This window comes from Xiphophorus maculatus, chromosome 11, assembly GCF_002775205.1.
Source record: "Xiphophorus maculatus strain JP 163 A chromosome 11, X_maculatus-5.0-male, whole genome shotgun sequence".
Taxonomy (NCBI): Eukaryota; Metazoa; Chordata; class Actinopteri; order Cyprinodontiformes; family Poeciliidae; genus Xiphophorus; species Xiphophorus maculatus.
The window spans coordinates 28,124,827-28,146,413 of record NC_036453.1 but is presented as its reverse complement, the minus strand read 5'-3'; the positions used below and the strand labels follow the sequence as shown (position 1 = coordinate 28,146,413).

General features: G+C 39.4%; 1 protein-coding gene across 5 annotated transcripts in view; it reads right to left on the bottom strand.

Moving 5' to 3' along the window:
- The window catches only part of usp25 (ubiquitin specific peptidase 25), a 43,860-nt gene that overhangs the window by 16,881 nt on the left and 5,392 nt on the right, over nt 1-21,587 (bottom strand). For 4 of the 5 annotated variants that reach the window (XM_023342062.1, XM_023342064.1, XM_023342065.1 and 1 more), the window contains exons 4-15: nt 21,399-21,522; nt 19,312-19,474; nt 10,489-10,575; nt 8,789-8,926; nt 7,363-7,439; nt 6,460-6,533; nt 4,883-5,034; nt 2,919-3,046; nt 2,736-2,831; nt 2,404-2,568; nt 727-968; nt 18-88 (exon numbers count right to left, since the gene is read on the bottom strand). In XM_023342062.1, coding sequence (XP_023197830.1) covers nt 18-88; nt 727-968; nt 2,404-2,568; nt 2,736-2,831; nt 2,919-3,046; nt 4,883-5,034; nt 6,460-6,533; nt 7,363-7,439; nt 8,789-8,926; nt 10,489-10,575; nt 19,312-19,474; nt 21,399-21,522 — 1,517 coding nt within the window. The remainder of the gene's footprint in view (nt 1-17; nt 89-726; nt 969-2,403; nt 2,569-2,735; nt 2,832-2,918; nt 3,047-4,882; nt 5,035-6,459; nt 6,534-7,362; nt 7,440-8,788; nt 8,927-10,488; nt 10,576-19,311; nt 19,475-21,398; nt 21,523-21,587) is intronic. The other variant, XM_023342063.1, reaches the window with a different exon arrangement.

The window sequence follows — 21,587 nt, the reverse complement described above, 5'->3', positions numbered from 1 at the left end:
AATAAAACTCCACTCACCTGCATCATAGATTTGTCCGAGTACATAAGTTCAATGGTTCTGTGGATTCTGGTTATACTGCCTTGTAGATCTGATGAGAAGAGCAGGACATTATTATATTATGATAAACGAATGCAACACACAGCATAAAGTTTTGTTAGGAATAGGGATGCACCGATCCACATTTTTCACTTCCGATACAGATAAAGATATCTGAGGTTTAGCATCCACCAATACCGATCTGATATAGAAAAACAGTGCTGGACTGACTTGACATGTTTCAAACACACATAAATGCACTGAAATACACGTTTATTTGATAACTCTTCAACAGTACAGCACACTTAAATACACCAATAGCTGCACAAGCTTGGTCAAACATTTAAAAAAAACAACATAACTTTTCAGTGAAATTAATTGTGTAAAAGCCAATTTAAAATAAAATGACAAAAACAAAAGGTTCACTACCTTGATCAAATATGGAAAAATAAACTTCAACAAACCTTTTAAATGGTTATGAAAATGCAACTAGGAATTCTAAACATGATGTAAAATAAATAATAAAGGGACATCACTCCGAGAACAAAAAATTTAATTAGCCTGAATAGATCTTCCCTTATTGTCACCAATGTCTGATCTAGAATTTATCTCGGACATTGGTACCGACACAGACACAGATTAATATTGGATCGGTGCATCTCTAGTTAGGAAGCCGTGATGGGAACGTACCGCGGGTGTCGTTCTCCACCTCGCTCCTCCAGCGGTGTAAGCAGCCCTCCAGCACCCTTAGCTCTTCTTCTGTGATGTGGCGTGGGGCGGGGTGCATGGGGAGGTCGGGCGGCAGCCGCGACTGGGTGAAGGGCTTGTGAACAGGAACTCTCTGCTGCTGGGCTGCAAGGGGCGCCGCGGCGGGAGCAGAAGCAGGACCCGAATTCTCCGGGGGCGGGACAGAGTCCGGCTCAGCTGTGCTGCTGGGAGGGAAGACAACAAACAACTAATAAATCTGAGCTTTATGGAAGAGGAGCAAAATAAATAAATAAAAAAGTCATTAACTCAGAAGTGTCTATGACCTAATCCTTTTTCTACATCAATTGTTTGGATGAAGAGTTGAAGAAAATGAATATAAATCAATTCAAAACTGTTCCGTAATTTTAGTCCATGTACCAAAATGCGCATTTGCTTTGAAGTAGTATGCACAGTTTTACTTTTAAAATTGCACTTCATTCTGTTATTTCCATCACTTCAGCTTAAGAACTTTTGGAAATTAATGGGTAATAATTTCTTTCCAGCTCTAAACATCACTAATAGCATTTCTAAATTTACTAAATCCTTTAGTTTAAAAATATTTGACTGAATAAACTATTATGTTCTCTAGCATTCACTTTATATAAACTTTTCATAGCTTTTTGTGTGACAAAGATTTAGTGTTGACTTAATATGTGTTGCCCCATATTTCTCTAGCAATAGAACAACAAATAAATAATATAATGTTGTTGATAGTTCAAAAATATTTTTTTACTTTATTTAGAAGTCTAATACCTTGACATAGTTTTTGTTTTATGTATTTTGTACGAGATGCTATAAACCTGAAATCAATAGAAAATCTGCGTCGTGAAAAATCAGTATTGGCATGAGATCTTTCTCCAATCTGACTTAACAGAGACAAAAGGGAAAACTTTCAGCCTCTACAGGTGCGAAGACCCACAGCAGTAAATGCACCAAAAATGTTTAACCTTTTTTTTAGTGCATATGCAAAATTGTTGAAAACCCAAGTAATTTTCCTTCCTGATTACCAGATGTGCAACTACCTCCATTCTGGTGGTTCTGTGAAGCTGCAGAGGTGAGACACAGAATGAACCATAACAACACACAGATTAGTATTTAGGGAGGTCGTGTTTACACAAGGCTGCTCCCACACCAATGCTAATACAAGCAGGTTTAGATTGCTTAAGAGCTGAATCCACAGAGTTTTTGTGTGAACCTTCCAAATGGTGTCCAAACAAGTTGCCTGACTATAATTGTAGTTAAAAATACATTTAAAAAATGATTCGTCCTAAATGTTTTACAGTTCTTGAGCAAATTTTGTGAAAAATCCCAATAAATCCCTGAGAGTTCAATAAGCAATCGGGATGTTTTTTTTGGAAACCACTTCAATGACGTTCATTCTAAGAAAGCATTTCCTCCACCCTCATGGAAAACTCTGTTGGAAAAGAGTTGGAAATAGTGGCTGTTTAGTCATCTTTTTTGGGTTTGCCTGCTTAAAATGAATTCCATATTTTAACTCTCCTTGAGTATTCTGAAAAGTAAAATCCATCCACCCATCCAATATTCATTCAACCCATGAATATTTCCCAAGCAAAAACCCAGCGTGCTGAAAAGCGCCTCGGGTTTTTTAGCTGAACTTGCCTCGGTGGTGGTAACTGTTGCCCTGTCGTGCCACCAGGGGGGGCTGATGTGTCTATGTCCTCCACTGGGGAGGTGCACACTGGCTTACTGGAGGCGAACTCCATGGCATACTGGAGGACATCTGCCAGAGGAAACCTCTTGGGGCCTGAACCGTAACTCAGATATCTGAAAGGAAACAGAGGCGAGCCATGATGGAGGGAAACGCAGGAGGAGAGGGGGAATAAAGGGAAGATGATGAAAGCTTCCAGTCAGAGAGAGAAACCTCCACCCAGAGCTTTCTAGGGGAGCTTTGCCGACCTTGCTATGGGTCAACAGGTTTTAGTAGAGTGTACCTCTCCAGGCGCTGCTGCAGCACCGTCAGATGCTCCTTCAGCCGCCTGATCTCCTCCCTCTTGATTCTGGTTATTTCCCTGTTTCTGTCCATGTATCTGAAGAACAGAACAGGATTTATTTACAATTACACTTCATGTCAGCAAACAGTTTAATAATGATAAATATTAACATTTCACCATCACCTGTCCATGTAGAGCATGGAGGGAAACTCCAGCTTGTTGTGGATCTTCTCAGGTCGTCCTAATGCCTGATTGAACTCAAATCTCGACAGTTCAAAGGTCAACACGGGAGGGAGCTCTGTGAACCAGTGCTGAAAGAAAATTTCACATTAAGGTGATTTCGCTTTGCTGCTGTATATTGAAGGAGAAATAAAAGTAAAAAATAAAAGACAACTTGCATATGTCTAAGTGCCTTTACTCTCTGGAAGGAATAGTGGGATTTTTTAAAGAGATGGTAATAAATACCAGAATTACTTTTTAAAAATAGACATTTTTCTTTGTTACTGAGTGCAAACAGTCTTGGATTACTCTTTAAAGCCACACAACTGATTGCTATGCACTAAACATCAACTTACTGCAGTTATAAATAGTAAGTGGCAAATTATTTCAAAAATAGTGAGGGGGTTATACTTTTCTATCAGGTTTGGATGTTTGACGATCAAAATGATCGCCGGTGTTGCAGTGAATTCTGCAGTTTGATTTAAACCAATCCTGCTGAATCGAAGCTTTGGTTTACTGTGACATTTTGCAAATTGGAGAAAGCTGCTCTTTCTTCTCCTGCTAGTTTACCGTGGAGAAGAAATACAAATAGGGGTGCAACAAGAGATCACAATATAAAACTACAACAGTGTTTCCTGTTAAAGTGAAGTCTGTCTTGTGATTGTTGCCCAGTCGCTGTATCGTTCTAAAGTGGAACAAGCCTCCACCATACGAAGGTGGAGGCTTTTAAGATTCACAGCCTGTCTCATTGTTGGATATTTCAAATATGATAGGAAGTGGCTCTTAAGCTACTGCTGCACTCCATCAGCACAGCAAACCAAACACTTGTCTGGCTGCTTGTAATAACTCAGTTTGTAAAGCGGTGACGATGACCTCACCATAAAGGGAAGGAATCATGTATTTTCCAGGCACCTTCTGCTACAAAACTAAACAATCACTATGTTACCTTCAGTAATTATGAAAATTATGTATATATCAATAAGTAGTTGTATCTGGTTTCTTGAAATTGGGCCTTAATATGAATCCTTTAAATGGGGGTGTGATCGCCTCCTACTGGTCCAGGATGGTAGTACCCTGTTTTTTATTCTGTCCTGTATTTCAATGAAAAATGCAGCTTCTCTCCTGATTAGTTTTTTTCTTGATTATGTAAACAATTACAATTTTTACTGCAAGTCTTACACTTGTTTTATACTTATATCTAAAGGCTGCATTAAAAACTGTCAGTTATTTAAGACTAAATCACACAGGATGATGCATTTTGCTTTTGGTGGTTTACACTTCTATGATGCTTTGCAGAAAACTGTCTGATCCAATATGATGTCAAAGGAGTCGTCTCTACTTCACCCCCACCTCAGTCCCTCCACCCAGTTCCACAGGGCTGTACCCATCTGTACCTTGACCTGATAATTAGCTGCTCACAACTGCTCTGGGATAGTGAAGTGAAGACTGTGTCAAAGCAGAGGGCAAATCCAAAATAGAACAAGTGTCACAAAAAGAGCAAGGGCTTTGGAAAACAACCCAACCAATTGCTTCAGTTGTTCAGTTTCAGCATCTGAACAAAAGAAAATCATAAGAAATACAACAGTAACTAGTTGGTCTAGTTTTAAACTGACACTTATAACTGCAGCATAATTGACTAAAACACAGGTGTCAAACTCCAGTCCTCAAGGGTCCTGCAGTTTTTAAATGCATCACAAGTACAAAACGCTGGAATGAAATGGCTTAATTACCTCCTCCTTGTGTAGATCAGTTCTCCAGAGCCTTGCTAATGACCTAATTATTCTATTCAGGTTTGGTGCAGCAGAGGCACATCTAAAAGTTGCAGGACACCTGCCCTTGAGTTTGACACCCCTGGATTAAAAGATGACCCATTATGTCCCTCTGCACAGTTATGAAAATAATAACTTCCACCTTGTTTCATCTCTTACCTCCTGACCAGATCTGGCAGAGTTCTCTGCTGAGTGCAGGGACTCGATCTCCCCCTCCACCATTGCTGCCTCCAGACATTCATGGAGGTCCTTGAAGCCGTTCACCTGCAGGGGGTACTGGCCAAACATCTCTGTGTTCTCAAACTTTTTCCCTGAGGGATTCCACACAGAGGAGACAGATTGTAAGTTATCAGACTTTCTTAGTATAATTGGTCCAAAACTCTAGCCTCTGACAAGGGACGATAAAATTTTATTTTTATTTTAGCAACTGACTTTTTATGCCTTTCAATGGCAGATCAAATTTTTTTCTAATCTGGATACAAATTTAACTAAAGAGTTTAATGTGTACAGTTGAAACCAGAAGTTAACATAAAATGAATAGTCTTTATTTTAGCTCAGTTAGAAATACTGAAATTATTTTTGTTGTCTAAATGCCACAATAATGACCGAATATGTCAGCTCCATTTCATAATTTCGTCAAAATATGTTCATATACAGAAGGACTATGTCTTCTGGTTGCAACTGTATTACTAAAAAAACAAAAGCAAAATAAAATTATTTATTCCAACATCCCACCCAAACAGCATTTCTGGAATCATGCAGCGCTGGAAGAGAACGTGTTCCCTGTACCTCCACAGCTGATTTTCTTTAAGTCCTTGGCAGTTAATCTGCATTTTTTTCCTCTCTCAGCATACTGCTTATTACTCAATAAGACATTCTGCGACTACGCCCCAATAGTCTGGCAACTTCTTAAAGAGAATTTTGAACTTCTCTGAGTCAATCTCATCTCCTCCTTTGTCCATGTTACTTGAGGAATAGAAGCCGCCTAATAATTATAAACACCTGGATGTAGAGTTGGCCACACCCTCCCTCGTTATATAAATGCATTTCACCCCATATGCTTAATTTCTCCTTCATTCAGCTTGAATTTGGAAGACAAAGCAAAAGCTAGCAGAAATCATTCAAGGACCTTACTTATATTTCAAAAAACAATTAAAAAAAATAGATCAAATTCTTAATATACGTTTCACCTGGTGCCTGAAATTTAAGTTGTGATTCCACCGGTACTTCCAAAGCTCCTGAAGGATGGCGGTAAGATGTAGCAGCTCTTATTGAACATAACCGGACTGGTATTGTGATGGATCATTTTAAGATCAACTTAAAAAGTAACAATTATCAGTGTCTATATTGTCATTTTATCAATACTGTGAAGCACACGTCACATACTGATATCAGTCCAGCCTCAGTCAAAGAGGGAGCGTGCTAGCAGACATACAGATGAGGCACTGAAGGACATTTTACGAGCAGCAGAGTCCACAGACCCAGCTTCTGGTGGCTCTGGGCCAGCGTGTCGTGCATAATAAACACAATGTCAATCAGCCATCAAGGTCTTCCACGATCAATGTAACTGCTCTGCTGTTTTACATGGAGCTCATCTCATTAAGACAAGGTCACCTTTCATTACTAGGGGCAAGGACTCGCCTGCTTTGTGGATGTTGACTTCAGACCCCACCAAATCTTGCTTTATATCCGATTCTTTACTATACCTATGTTTTAAATTAAAAACTCTCTCTCACCTTCTAACACACCCACAGCGAGGAAGCGGCCATAGAAAAGCTCCACCATCGGGTTCTTTGGCTTCTCTCCCACGCTGTAAAAGAAATATTTATTTCAGAAAATACAAGCCTCAGCATGAAACGTCTCCTCATTTAATCGCCTAGCAACCACGTCTGCTTGTTCGAGGTGAAAAACAGGGTAAATTTCAAACATTCGGCAATAAGTTAGTGGTAAAAAGAAAGCACACGTGTGCAATGAATGGGACAGTTTGAATAAAAATATTAGATCTTCAAAACCTGAATTGCTGGGGGAAAAAATATTTTCACTAGGGGTGCACAGGTTGCAGTTTTCAGGCCAATACCGATTTTGGCTGATACCTTTTGTCTAAGTCTATAATTAGGTGACAAATTCATCAAGTTGGCGAGGTGACTGTTTTTAACACTGGCAGACGTAACCTGGGTGGTTTTAGTCCTTTGGCATAGATAAGATCAGATTCACATCCTAGTATTGGTCGATCTACCAAAATTAAGATTGTGGTCAATTTACCGGCGCACCTCTGCTGTTTACTATTCAAATTTAAATATCAAGAACTGCATTGTGTAGTAGCTCTATTAGTGAAAAGCAACTGACTCTTCTTACAATAGCAAAAAGGAATCTAACTCCTGTTTTACACCTCAGTGTAATTGCGCATTACACTGAGGTGTGTGTTTGGAGTCAGAAGAGTACTGCAGCATAAAACGAGACAGCAAATTGTGGGTTTGTCACTATATAACCTCAAACTTTAATGTATTTTATTTCATGAGTAAGTTTGCAGAGGTCCATCATATAAAATCCTAATAAAATAAAATGAATGTTGTGGTTATAATGTGACAACATGTGAAAGGGTTCAGGTAGTATCCGTCACCATGGCAAGGACAGGTTACCTGTCTTCCTCAGCCTTCATCTGGAAGGCGTCCTCCAGCCAGTCGAGCAGCTTGTGGGTGAACTCGCTTACATCCTGCTGTTAAACAGCACACAAACACACGCAAAGGTAAACATTTTCAGTATTACCCCTATAACCATCAAACCAGTGCAATCCCTATGCTTTATACAACGTCCATCAGCTTTTGAAATAAGACGACTCGTCTTTGACAAGGAGTTCACAGACTGGCGAACCTCACAGATAACCTGCATTCCCTGAGGCCTCTCTCTCTCTCAGTCGTCAGTAGCAACCGGTAATTCGGGTCAGTGCCTATCAGACGTGGCTAAAACTCACGGGACAGAGGAGACTGATGAGTAGAGGCCAGAAGGCTGACCTCACTTTGCTTCTGCAAAACTGCTGGCTAAGAACAAACAGCCAAGCAAGGAGCAAAATGAACAGTTATGCGCATTTAACGTGTTTGTCAAATTCAATGATGAAGAGTCCTGTAACGTGGAAGAGTTCACATGGTATGAAGATTAATAGTCTGTAGATTAAAGAGGTTAAGTGTGTTTGCTTCAATAGAGATTCACAAAGACATAAAGCAGCCAAGCTTGTAGCTGCCGCTAATGCCGTTTGAAGGAAGTTGCTCCTTCCCACTGTCACCACATGTGGATAAGAGGAGGGAAAGATTTCTGGAAAGTTAATGATTCCTTGAAACTGGGCTTATGCAAGATGGATAACTTCTTTTAACAATTAAAATAATAAACTGGGCCTCATTGCATTTTAAAAATAGGATCCAACTGGTATGTTAGTGAATGTGAAGCTATCCACAAGCTGGGCTGATATGATAACATATTTATGTTTATTATTTAGATCTTATTGTCTTATAAAGTGACTTAAGAAGAAAAAAAATAAAGAAAATTATGAACAACCCTGACTATCCTCTTCATGAGACTGTCAATGAAAAACAGTGTTTCTTCAGTCAGGGCTGAAGATCACCATGTACAAGAACTCTTTGAAGAATCTTCAATTAATATGAGTTACAACATCATTTAATTACTTTTGGGATCAATAAAGTAGTTTTAAATTTGAAGCAAATTGGCTCCATATAAATAAACTGAAATCAATTGGTGGATTTTATTTAGGGGTATCAGAATCAAATAGGCTAAAATTGTTTTTGTAATATGACATAAGTGTGAAAATCTTCAAGGCTGTGCTAAAACTTTTCTTACAAGGAAATCAAAAAGCAACACAAACACTACAAGAAGATGCCTACAGTGGTTTCCATGGTAATTCAAAATATCTGATCTGAAATCAGGCTCTAGTCAAGTTTGTTTAAAACCTGTTGCTCCTCAGAAGACACGAGCAGCATTAACACGCTGATCTCTGACTCGGCAGCTGGACAACATGTTGCTATGGTGAGCAGATCGTTGCAGAAAGAGGCTTACCTGCTGTGACTCACTGGATTTGAAGGCGTCTTTGAGGATCTCCACTGCCCGGGACGGATCCACGTATTTCCTCTTGGAGCCCACCATGAGCGAGAACAGGTTCCTTAGCTCTTGCATAAAGGGCAGATTTCTGTGCTCCTAGTTGTTGCAACACAAGCAGGAGAAAAAAATAAATCAATCAATTAACATCTTAAATCTATAAAACTAAAGGTATGACAGGATTCACTGAAAATTGAGATGAAAAAAAAACCCGGTGCTTTTCGATCATGTCTTGTGATTTTGAGTTTTGTATGTATGAATAGAAAACTATTAAGGAGAGAAATGTTACTCCTTGTGAGATGAAACCTCTGACTTCAGAGTCTGGGTCAAACCAATTGCTGCTCGTAGATCAGTGCTAGTAGTAGAAGTGGTGAGCGTTTTCTGGGGACATTTTTGGGTCCGTTTGTGGCTCTTGGAAGCATTTTTGTCTTTCTCACACTGCATATGGCTCTCTACAGTCTTAACCATCGTAAGACTATACGAGGGTTAAGACTTACAAGTTTTTTTCCCCACAAAATTCATGAAGTATCTTATGGGTTGGCAACAGAAGAGAGCCAGTGGCGATAAATTTGCACTAACCGATGATGGATGCAGAAAAGGTAGCAAGGTTATATTAGCAACAAGTTAGCTGTAGCCTCAAAAGCCTCAGTCGCACAACACAATGAAGACATCTGCATGTGACTCAAACTTTTACCTGGCAGAAAAGTCTCATGAGAAAAAAATATATATACATAAGATGCAAGATTAAATTTAAGCCCCTCCATTAACATATTTAAGACCAAATAAAATTTTAAAGCAAATTTAAGGCCTTAATTTTAGATATAGATAGCAGTTTTCTTTTTAAGATGAATCAGAACAGACAAGAGAATGAGACACAGCCATGGCGACATGAATGTAGAGTACAAAATTTTACGTGTTTAAAGTGTTCACATCACACATTTGCTTTAATCAGATAGAATCCAATAAATATGCAAGTGACTATTAAAAAAACAGCCTTCCTCAGGAACAGATTTTAAATTTACAGGAAATTAAGTTGACTAAAATGCCGGATGACAAAGTCGAGAAAAACTTGATTAAAGGTGACTAAAAGGCAGCTAAAAGAAAATTGAATTTCAGTCACAAGACTAAAATTACATTTCAAACAAAGCAGATCACCTGAAAAAACAAACTGTGGTCGGTTTAAAGCGGACCAAACAGTCTCATTTTTCTCCAATAGAGAGAGCTAGCAGTTCCTGTGAAGACAGGTGGAGTTCCACAAATCAGAAGCTGCTGTGTTGGGTTCTGGGGACACTGCTTAGGTCACATCCTGTATCCATGATAGAACAGCTTTCGGATTAAAGTAAATTACTTTAACCACACACTCAGTCTGCCATCTCAGCTCCAGAGAGCAGTCCTATAGGGTCGGCCTGCTGCTGCTGATCTGATCTAATCCTTTGCTGTGGAAACGTAATTTAGGGCTGACCCCTCTTCATCTCGACACCCTTCATTCTAATCACTGGCGCTTTACTTGCGTGTGAGATTGCTGGAGGTTGTTAGTATGCTGGAGGTTGTTAGTATGTTGGACTTGCATCAGCAACGCCGGCCTCCCCCTGACCTTCACTCCAGTTAAGAGCAGCTGCACTAACAAAGCTTAGAAGATGTTACTTCAGCTTTCAACTCACCTTCTGGTTGCGTGGCAGATCAAGGACTCTGGCGGGTGGCGAGTAGTTGAGAACCAGCCTCTGGAACTCCAGCAAGTTGAACAGAGACTGGAGAGCAAGAAGAAATGAAGTAATGTTAGAAACCTTGCACATGAAATATCAGCAACTGTACAACTGAGGATGAGCAATGCCATTGGCTGAGAAAACCCCCCCCAGAAAAAAACAATAGCTTTAACACAAAAACAGGTAGAAAATAACTTCTCCACCTTAAAAAAAAGACCTTCTGCAAAGTGACTTTATCCCAGATATGTTTATAAGTCTTTTTTTTTATTCCAAATTGAATGTAAAGTCTCTAGCGACTAACATACGGATTTTCCCGTCCAAACCACATCATCCAGGTCTCCAAACCTGCCCTGTTTATCGCTAAGTCTGAATTACCTCAGGGACATTAGATAATCATCTTTTAACCCTTTAATATTCATTAATACTTATCTTTTAACATTCATTTTTCCATCCGAAACTGTACTAATTCATATTTTGAAGATTGTTCAAATGTAATATTTATCTCCTTAGAAACGTAAATAGACATTTATGCTCCAAGAAAATAATCAGACAAAGAAAACTCTTTGTGTTGAATTTCTGAATTAATCAATGTTTTTCAGTCTTTGTAATGTCTAAGTTAAACTTGTTTATTCTGTCTTCATATTGTTTACTCCATTATATATTGCACCAATTATGGTTTGGAAAGTTTTCTTCTCACTCTGAGCTGAGGAAATTTTAATAATTTTGGGAAACTGTTTTCTAAATACACATTTAATACCTTAGTTCATAATTTTAGTCGAGATGTTCAAATTTAAGGAACAAATTACACCATGATGAATGATCAAAGATAAGAGTTGAAAGCAAATAAAGGAGAATGTCAAACCTCTGAAAGAACAAAAGAGGAAGTGCTTTTATTTTGATGTTTTTAGCCAAAACTATCCTTGTGATGTTGCAGAGAGACTTTCATGTGGTAATTATTCTGAAGCTACAGCTATCGTAACCACATCATTATGAGCCATTAACGTCCCATAATCCCTCAATATCACTAGCTATTAATCAAGCTAATCCTTTCCCAGTAAAACGTGCAGCAGCAGAAGTCTGTAGCTGCATTAAAGAGTCGAGTCTCAGACCAGGAGTACAAGTCTAAAGTCTTGTGGATTTGCTTGGGTTTTTGCCACTTTTGCTATGGTGCCTTACAAAACACAACTTCTTCTATAGCATTACTGCAGTTATACAAAAAGCCCCACTGCAAGTATTTGTATGCTTAATTTATTCACCTGTCATCTTTCTATAAAGACTCATCTGACAGTGCTCTAAAACAACAGTACACTAAACAGTGTAGCTAAAATATTGATATGTAATTAGATGGAAGGCAGAAGCTGCTTAAAAACATTTATATTGATTTTCTCTCTGCTGCGTCAGATATTGTGCCACAGCTAATTATTGTAGGTTGAACCGTGGTGGAGTAAAGCTGGAAAAACGCTGCTACTGATTTATTTTAGGACGTTGAATTGTGGGGCTGATCAGAAGTCAAACAGGAACTGCAGGAGTTCATGTCTGTCCCTTAACATGCCAGTGTCTCATGAAGCAAAAAATTAAAAATAAAAATAATTAGATTCAAGACTTAAGTTGTATATATATATATAAAAAAAAAACACTTTGAGAAAATAAGCCAAAAAGTGTAGATTTCTTGAGATTAAGGTTGTCCCTGTTACTCTTATTTTTGTTTGTAATACATGTTCATCCGCTAGGGGCACTGTTATGCGAGCAGTATATGTTTTTGCGTTTGTACTCTTCTTCTGCTCTTGTCGTCGGGGGAGTGTGTTGTACTTGGCGGAATAAAAGGTGTACAAAGAAACAAGTTATTTTACTGACTAACATTGGTAGCAGAGGATGGTTAGTAACTACAGAGTTCCGCCAACGTTTGAAGAACGAAAGCCTTACGAAAGCTGGAAGAATGAAGTCAACATTTGGACGAGAGTTACAGATTTGGAGAAGAAAAAGCAAGCGCTTGCTGTTGCCCTGGCACTGTCTGGAAGAGCGCGGGACACGGCGATGGAAATTCCGGTAGACGATCTAAATAAAGACACTGGAATGACCACTTTGTTCGCTAAACTAGATGACTTGTTCCTAAAAGAGGAAAAGGACAGGATCTATGAGGCGTACTCGGATTTTGACCGAGTCATAAAAGAAGCTAACATGTCGATGGCGGACTATATTATTGATTTTGAGCAGCGTTACTCGCGCATGAAAAAATACAACATGGAGCTACCTGACGCAGTTTTGGCTTTTAAGCTTTTGGACACCGCCTGTTTGGATATAACAGACAGACAGTTGGCTTTAACGGCTTGCTCAGATGTAACCTTTGCTTCTATGAAGTCCGCTTTGAAGAGAATATTTGGCGAGAAAAGAGGTGCGGCAGCAGAAGCCATTAGCCAAGAGTCCGTGTTTGCAACGGAGCAACGGCGGCAAAAAGGCAAGTACTGGCGGCAAAGTCCCCGTCAGGAAACTACGCAGCCCGGTACAAACCCGCTGGATAAGTACGGACGACGGTCAAAATGTGCAGTGTGTCAAAGTACTTTCCACTGGGTTAAAAACTGTCCGCACAAAGCTGATAGTGTTAAAATTGCTGAGGATGCAAAAGACGTGGAAGAGTGCAATTTAACTCTATACACCAAAGAATCACCAACAGATGCAGAAATATTCATGACAGAATGTTTTGGCTCGGCAATAATAGACACTGCTTGCACCAGGACAGTTTGTGGCCAAGAGTGGCTGGACAACTACAGTACTGTACTACAAAAGAAAAGTGTGAAGATTATGAAAGAGACAGAAACACAAAGTCACAGGCCCTTCAAGTTTGGAGATGGAAAAATCGTCTACTCCATCAAAAAGGTAAAGTTACCTGCTAAAATCGGCAACACAAAGTGTAATATAGAAACTGAAGTAGTACCTGCTAACATCCCGCTGCTTTTGAGTAAAGCCTCATTAAAAAGGGCAGGGACTGTTTTGGACATGGAAAGGGACAGTGCAGTGATGTTTAACCAGCCTGTCAAACTGGACTTTACTAGTTCAGGTCATTACTGTGTGAACATTGTGGACAGTGACAATAGAAATTTTATTCACTCTGATAAGCTATTAGAAGCTACCGAGGAAGAAATACTGACTGCAACAGACAAGATGAACACAAGTGAAAAGATGAAAGTTCTGGAGAAACTTCATAAGCAGTTTGGACATGCCTCTGCTGATAAAATACAGAGACTTTTGACTAATTCTGGCAACAAGGACACAGAATGTGACAGCCTGCTGAAAAAGGTCGTGAACCAGTGTGAAGTGTGTCAAAAATATTGTAAGACCAAACCGAAACCTGCTGTCGGCTTACCGTTGGCATCTACATACAATGAAACAGTTGCTGTAGATCTGCACGAACTTGAACCTGGGGTTTGGTACCTACACATTATTGACCAGTTCACCCGTTTCAGTGCTGGTAGTGTCTTAACCACCAAGAGGTCTTCTGAAATAGTCAAACGTTTTATCCATGATTGGATCAGTGTGCATGGCCCACCACAAAAGTTGTTCAGTGATAATGGTGGTGAGTTTAATAACGAGGAAGTGAGAGACATGGCCGAGAACTTTAATATTGAAGTTAAGACAACACCTGCCTACAGTCCGTGGAGCAATGGACTGTTAGAGCGCCATAATCAAACTCTGACGGAGATCCTACTGAAAGTCAAAGCAAGTACTGGATGTGACTGGAGCACTGCCATGGACTGGGCACTGATGGCAAAGAACTCTATGCAAAGTGTCCATGGATACAGCCCACATCAGCTGGTGTTCGGGCAGAATCCCAACCTGCCCTCTGTATTAATAGACAAAGTTCCAGCTCTAGAGGGCACCACCAAGAGTGAATGGGTTGCCAAGCACATTTCAGCCCTGCATGCTGCAAGAAAAGCTTTTACAGAAGCAGAATGTTCAGAAAGGATACGCAGAGCATTAAAGAAACAGCTGCGGCCCATAGACGACCGATATGAAACTGGAGACAAAGTCTTTTACAAAAGAGTGGATTGTCCAGAATGGAAAGGACCAGGAGTGGTGATTGGTCAAGATGGTGCAGTCGTTTTTGTTAGACACGGCGGCACCTGTGTCAGAGTGCATCAACTCAGATTGAGAAAAGTTACTCACAAGAATGAAGCACCTCAGATTACCTGCAATGAGGAGAACATTCAAGGACAACATACAGTGGACATCATTGAAGAGAATGGAGGAGGAGACACTATTGCAGTAAGTCCTGAGAATTATCCTTTGCCTGCTCCTGAAAATACAGAGGCCATGAGACAGCACACTGGGAACACCATCATAAAGACAGGTCAAATTGTGACATTCAGAAATGCAGAGGGTGTCTCACGAAAAGCCAAAGTGTTGGGCCGTGCTGGCAAAGCAACTGGAAAATACAAGAACTGGTTTAACTTGGAGCTGCTTGAGCCTGCAGGAGTGGCTGGCAACAGTGAATCAGCTGATCTGTCACAGTTGGAGGATCTTCACGTCCAGGCAGATGCTGAGGATACGGATACGCACGAGGATGTTTTTGTGAGTAAGGACATGTCGTTTGATGAAGCGAAGGAAAATGAAATAAAAAGCTGGAAACAGAACCAAGTGTTTGAAGAAATTGAGGACAAAGGACAAAAGTGTGTCTCCACTCGTTGGGTGTGCACTTTGAAAGAGACTGAAAATGGAATAATACCAAAAGCAAGACTTGTTGCACGAGGATTTGAGGAGCTACAAGTTTCTGACCTACAAAAGGACTCTCCAACCTGTGCCTCAGAGTCACTGAGACTCCTGGTGGCAGTTATATGTCAAAAACAATGGGAACTTCACTCTATGGACATTAAATCTGCCTTTTTACAAGGAATGCAACTGTCTAGAGACATTTTCATCAAACCTCCCCCAGAGGCTAATAGAACAGGTGTGCTTTGGAAACTGAGAAAATGTGTGTATGGTTTAGCTGATGCTTCACTGTATTGGTATAACAGGGTAAAAACCATCATGATTGAAGCAGGAGGCGTTGTGTCTAAGGTTGACCCTGCAGTTTTCTATTGGCTGGATGAGCACAAAAATGTAACTGGTGTACTTGCTTGTCATGTTGATGATTTTATATGGGGTGGATCACACATGTTTTCAGAGTCAGTCATACCTCACCTGAGGTCAAAGTTCAGTGTCGGCCGTGAAGCACACAATAGTTTTTCCTATGTGGGGGTAGATCTTGTTACTAAAGGTAAGAAGGTACAAATACACCAAGAAACATACATTCAGCACCTGCAGTCCATACACCTCTCACCCTCACGAGCAGCAGAGTCAGCTTCACCTCTCACTGAAAAGGAGACAGAGCAGCTCAGATCGAAGATAGGCCAACTTCTTTGGGTGGCGAGACAGAGCAGGCCTGATGTCATGTTTGATGCTAGCAATTTAGCATCTCGTCTCAAACATGCTACAGTACAGACCATTAATGAAGCAAACAGAGTTGTGTGTAAGCTCAAGGCCAAGTCAGTTGAATTGAATTTCCAACACCTTGGGGAAGACAGTAACTTAAGGATGGTTACATTCACTGATGCATCCTTTGGAAATCTTTCAGATGGGGGTACTCAAGGTGGGCACTTCATCGTTTTGATGGGTGACAATGGGCAGTTCTCTCCCATTTCATGGCAGTCAAAGAGAATTAAGAGAATTGTCAGAAGCACGCTGGCAGGTGAAACACTCGCTATGTCTGAGGGGATTGATAATGCCATTTTTCTTTCCACACTCTTTTCTGAACTCAGTGCTGGTAGTACTGCTTGTCCTCCACCTATAATGTGTGTGACCGATAATTTCTCTCTTGTAGATGCACTTAAATCAACTAAGTTTGTTACAGAGAAAAGGTTACGCCTGGAAATCAGTTCAATTAAAGAGCTGATTCAAACTAAGAAAGTTCAAGTGTTGTGGTCTCAAACAAAAGACCAACTCGCAGACTGTTTTACAAAGAAGGGAGCATCCACAACCTCACTCCTTAAGGCTCTTTATGAAGGACATTGGATTCTCCAATAAATTCATTTACAAGATGTTTCACGTTCCATCATGTTGAAACTGTACTAACAAAATCCTTAATGGATGTGCTTTGTCATGAGTCTTAAAAATATTTGTAATTTTTTTTTTTTTTTCTTTTAAGAAAAGTGGGAGATTGTTACTCTTATTTTTGTTTGTAATACATGTTCATCCGCTAGGGGCACTGTTATGCGAGCAGTATATGTTTTTGCGTTTGTACTCTTCTTCTGCTCTTGTCGTCGGGGGAGTGTGTTGTACTTGGCGGAATAAAAGGTGTACAAAGAAACAAGTTATTTTACTGACTAACAGTCCCTTTGGGGTTACCATTGTGTATTAAATTGACTGGTTGTCTTGGTTACATTAAACAGAGTCCATATGGCTTCTACAGTAAATAAGCCATAGACCTTAGCTCTAACAGATGAATATTCTTGTTAAGTTTCGTTTCATTGTTGCTGTGTTTGTGTTAGAACCTTTCTGCTTTTCAAATTAAAAGCTTTTTCCTGTTCAAGTCATTTAAAAGTTCTACTGAAATGTGTGCAAGCTGAGAATGCAAATGTTACTCATATTGATTTTTTTAAATTAATTTTGATTTAACTTCTACTGCCTGCGATCACACTTTGATTATTTTAAAGCATATGTGCCAAACTCAAGGCCCATGGGCCAATTGTGGCACGTCATAACCATTTATCTGGCCCTCAAGACTCTAAAGTGACACATAAAAAGAACTTCGAAATGTACTTAAATATTATTACATCATAATAGATCAAATCAGTTTTTATTTGTATTGTGCCAAATTACATCAAAGTAAAAAGATGCTTAAAAATGTCATTTTAAAAAATAATTATCAAATAGAGACAGCTGTAATATTTATTTTTTGGTTTTTTTTTTTATTTTTTACCCCTCAAGGGGGTCTTTTGTGGACTCTAGTGTCCCTTATATGACAGTAGGCTGACAGGAAACGGGGAAGGAGAGGGGGGAAGATATGCGGCAAATGTCGTCGGGTCCTGCAGTCGAACCCGCGACGGCCGCGTCGAGGACTGAAGGCCTCCAAGTACGGGTCGCGCTAACCGCTACGCCACCACGGCACGCCCCAGACAGCTGTAATACTTTAACAGTTTTGTTCATTGTTAGTTTTATCAATACATTTTGCCACAACCTGATCTTTGAGGACACACATGCGCTTGATGTAGCATGAAATGAAGACGAGTTTGACACCCATTTTAGATGGATCATACTTACAGTAAGATAACTTAGAGTTGAATTAGTTATTTTACCCACAGAAAGCAGAAAAGAGTCAGAAACACTGACGCATGAAAGTATTTAATCTAATCTGATAAATTAATGAAATTACAGTGTTGTGTCGTTAAGGCAAAGGAATACTTGTCTTTGGAAGGTTGGGACTTTTTCTCCCCCCAGGAAAAAAAAAAAAAGTTGTTTACTTCAAAGTGAGCAGGCTAAAGCAGTGCTGTCTTCTTAGCTGTATGGATAACATTACAGGCAAAAGCCAAGCATCATGTGATGGCGTATCCAGTGTTCATTTGGCATATTTCAGCTCAGATCACATTTTACCACCAAGTCCAGCAGCACATGAGATGTGATTAAGCTTCCCTAGATTTCTAACATTATAACAGCTGACATGATTCCAGTAATTAGAGTTTCACATCATTACAACCCCATGGAACTAAACAAGAATACATCAAACAGGATTTAGAAGAAAAAAGGTTTTTGATTATAGTGTTTTCAGTCTGAAAGATTCCAAGACTGAAGAGTTATTAAATTACTTCTGAATTTGAAAGCAAGGTTGACAAAAGGGGAAACCGTGTTAGCAAATGTAATGCCCTGCCAAAACATTTTCCGCATACATCACTGGCATGAATGCATTTTAACATTGTTATAATATTATTAAAGGGACAGTATTATGTGTTTTCCGCACACAAGTTTTACTTTACAGCACAGTCATGTAACTATGTCACCTCCAATTGTAATAAAAATGCTACATATTTCAAATTGGAACTAAAAAGAAATTTGACTCTATAATTTTCCGCCTTGAAATTGGGCCTCTGCTTCTTTAAAAACTCCAGCTCTTTCTGAAACTCCACTTTCAGGAAGTCATAGCAACATTCTTTCGCCATTAACCCTTCGACAAAGTTTTTACTACCGTTGTGCTGAGAAGTAGCTCCTATAATGAGCTCAGCAGATGAACAGTTCCACCAGGTGTTTGCTAACTGCTGCTGGCTAGTCTGATGGAGCTGAGTGGGGTATTTGCGGTACAGTGGAACTCTGTGAGGCGGAACCTCGAAAGCTTGGAAACTGCTGCAGCTCCAAGGAGGAGCTTCGTAATTTGAAGGTGGTGCTTGGTCCCACCAAGCGTTTTGCATAGCTGAACGGTTGCCATGGGAGATTAAAGGATTTCTCAAACAGGCACGAAGGAATCAAGGCAAGACTACAGGTATGTTTTTGATGAGGGAATAACATTATAACATAATGTAAAGCTCGACAAAAAGAAAAAAAAAGACAGAAAGGATTTTATTTAATACTGCCCCTTTAGGATATCTCCACCACCACTAAACATTCATACAACAGGCTGAAAAATAATTTCAATTCCTCCCAGTTAGAATATAATGCTCACCAAACATTAGGCATTACTATTGCATACACTTAATTTATGTGGATGATACCATTCTTTTTTGTGTAACTCTAGTTTGGACCAATATTTTACGCGTTTACCTGTATGACAGCACTGAACCAGCAGGTATTGCCGACGTTCTTTAGACCCACTGGGCAGCTATCTATCCTCTTTCTGTCATGTGGGTTGGGCGAGTCGCTCCATACTTCTGTGTGGGTACGCTTTAGACTCGCCTTGTTCTCTGCTATGCTGGCCTCCAAAACCCTACAAGAACAGAAACCAGGGAACATTAAAAAAAAGTTTTTGACTTTGACACAAGAGAGCTTTTCATAACTGTTTGTACAGTTTATCTGCTAAAGTTAAAGGGAAAGTCTGGATTTTTGGAGTGAAGTTCTATGATGTTATCAACAGCTCCCGTAACTGATGCAAAAGGATGGAGTATTACTGTGAGTTTGAAGGTAAGACTAACATCTAGTCAAACGGATCCTTGTTTTAGCTAATTTTATTAAATTAACAACTCAAACTGAAATAGTTCCTTTTAATGGGATACAACATCAACAGTCTACTCTTCAGACAGTTTAATTTGTTGTAGTTGTCTCCACCCATCAACAATCATGCAGGTTACATCAATCCATCCGATTAATCAATTTAGGATCAACAATCACAAGACCTGCAAACGGCAGTGTTGACATTTTAGCCAAAATTTTACCTTTATCAGACTTTCAATAAAAATCAGATTTTTCTTTTACAATCGTATCAAGGCCACATATGTCGGGATGTTTTGATGTTTTTAAAAGCGACCTTAGCCTGAACAAATGTGACATGTAATCAGAAATTAACACGAGATGTGTCAAGACTCACAATTTTGCGCTGTCGGAAGTGGGAAGCGGCGAAATTGGATGTAAACAATGAATGAAGTGAGGTTGGCAGATCTTGTGATTGCTGCTCTATTTAGTAATTGCAGGCTAGCAGGTTTCAGCCACATGTCTATGTTCAACCAACCTAACACAAAAGACGTATCCAAAAACTTCGGGGGTTTTTAATTCCCATGTTCCCATTGAGCACATTTTTTTCATAATTCCAAATTGCGCAAATATAAGGTCAATGGAAACGCAATTATTAATCATATTCACAAACTGGTGGTTAAAGCAACAAAAGTCCTATGAGGTGAACTGATACAGCTGGCAGCATTAACTAATGTGAACCTCAGAGTAATGCACATGTTGGGAAAAACAAAACTAAACAGTATTCTGTTAGAGGGTAGACAGTTAAAATCCACTAATATTCTTTTAAACCCTACAGATATAAACAGTGTCAGTTAACTTGTTCTAATTTTCTGGCTTCCACCAAAATGGCGACCGAACTGACCAGAGGTTAGTATCCCAACACTTAAAATACTCACTGTAATCAATCTGTTTACTACAGAAAACTAACTATGACTGTTAATAATTATCTTTTAGAGATGCACCGATCCACTTTTTGCACTTCTGATACCTATAAAGATATCTAAGGTTTAGTATCAGCCTATACCGATCCGACACAGATAAACAAGATAAACACAAACTTTTTTTTAAAACATAGACATAAATGTTGTGATTTATAAATTTATTTTATGACTCTGCACCAGTACAGCACACTTAAACACACCAACAGTTTCACAAGCGTGTAAGCATGTAAAAACAACACAACTTTCATTTAAGATAAGATAGATAGATAGGATAAGATAAGATTTATTTGTCATTGTCATCAACAGATTACAACGAGATTGAGATTTGCTCGACTCGAGTTAAGATGCAGGTTATGTGTATATACGTAATATACAAAGATAAAGAAATGAATAGTACAAAATGAGGATTTTGTACTATTCATTTCAAAACAAAATTTGTTCAGTCAGTTCTTTCAGTAGCATAAACAGTCAATTTAAAATAAATAAGAAACAAACTGACAAACAATAGGTTGACTGCTTTGGTCAAATGTGTAAAAAATAAACCAAAGCAAATAGTTCAGAAAGTGCAATTAGGAATTTTAAATATGATGTAAAACAAATAAAGCATGACATAGCTCAGAGCACAAAGCATAGAGTTAGACTGAATAGAAAAATCTAGAATTTTTTCCCCCCCGATATCTGGACCGATACAGATATCAATATCGGATCAATGCATCTCCACTATCTTTGTCCTGAGCTCACCTGCTGATGGCCTGCTCCTCATCAGTGATGCCCGTCTCCCTAAACGCCCTGCTGGACTCCTCCAGGCTGAGGGCAATCGCCCTCTGCAGGTCATCTTTATCGTCCCCCGTCAGGTCAATTACATCTGCAGCAGCAACAACAACAAAAAGCATTAACAGAAATTTCATGTTCCGCAAAACGTTTGCACAT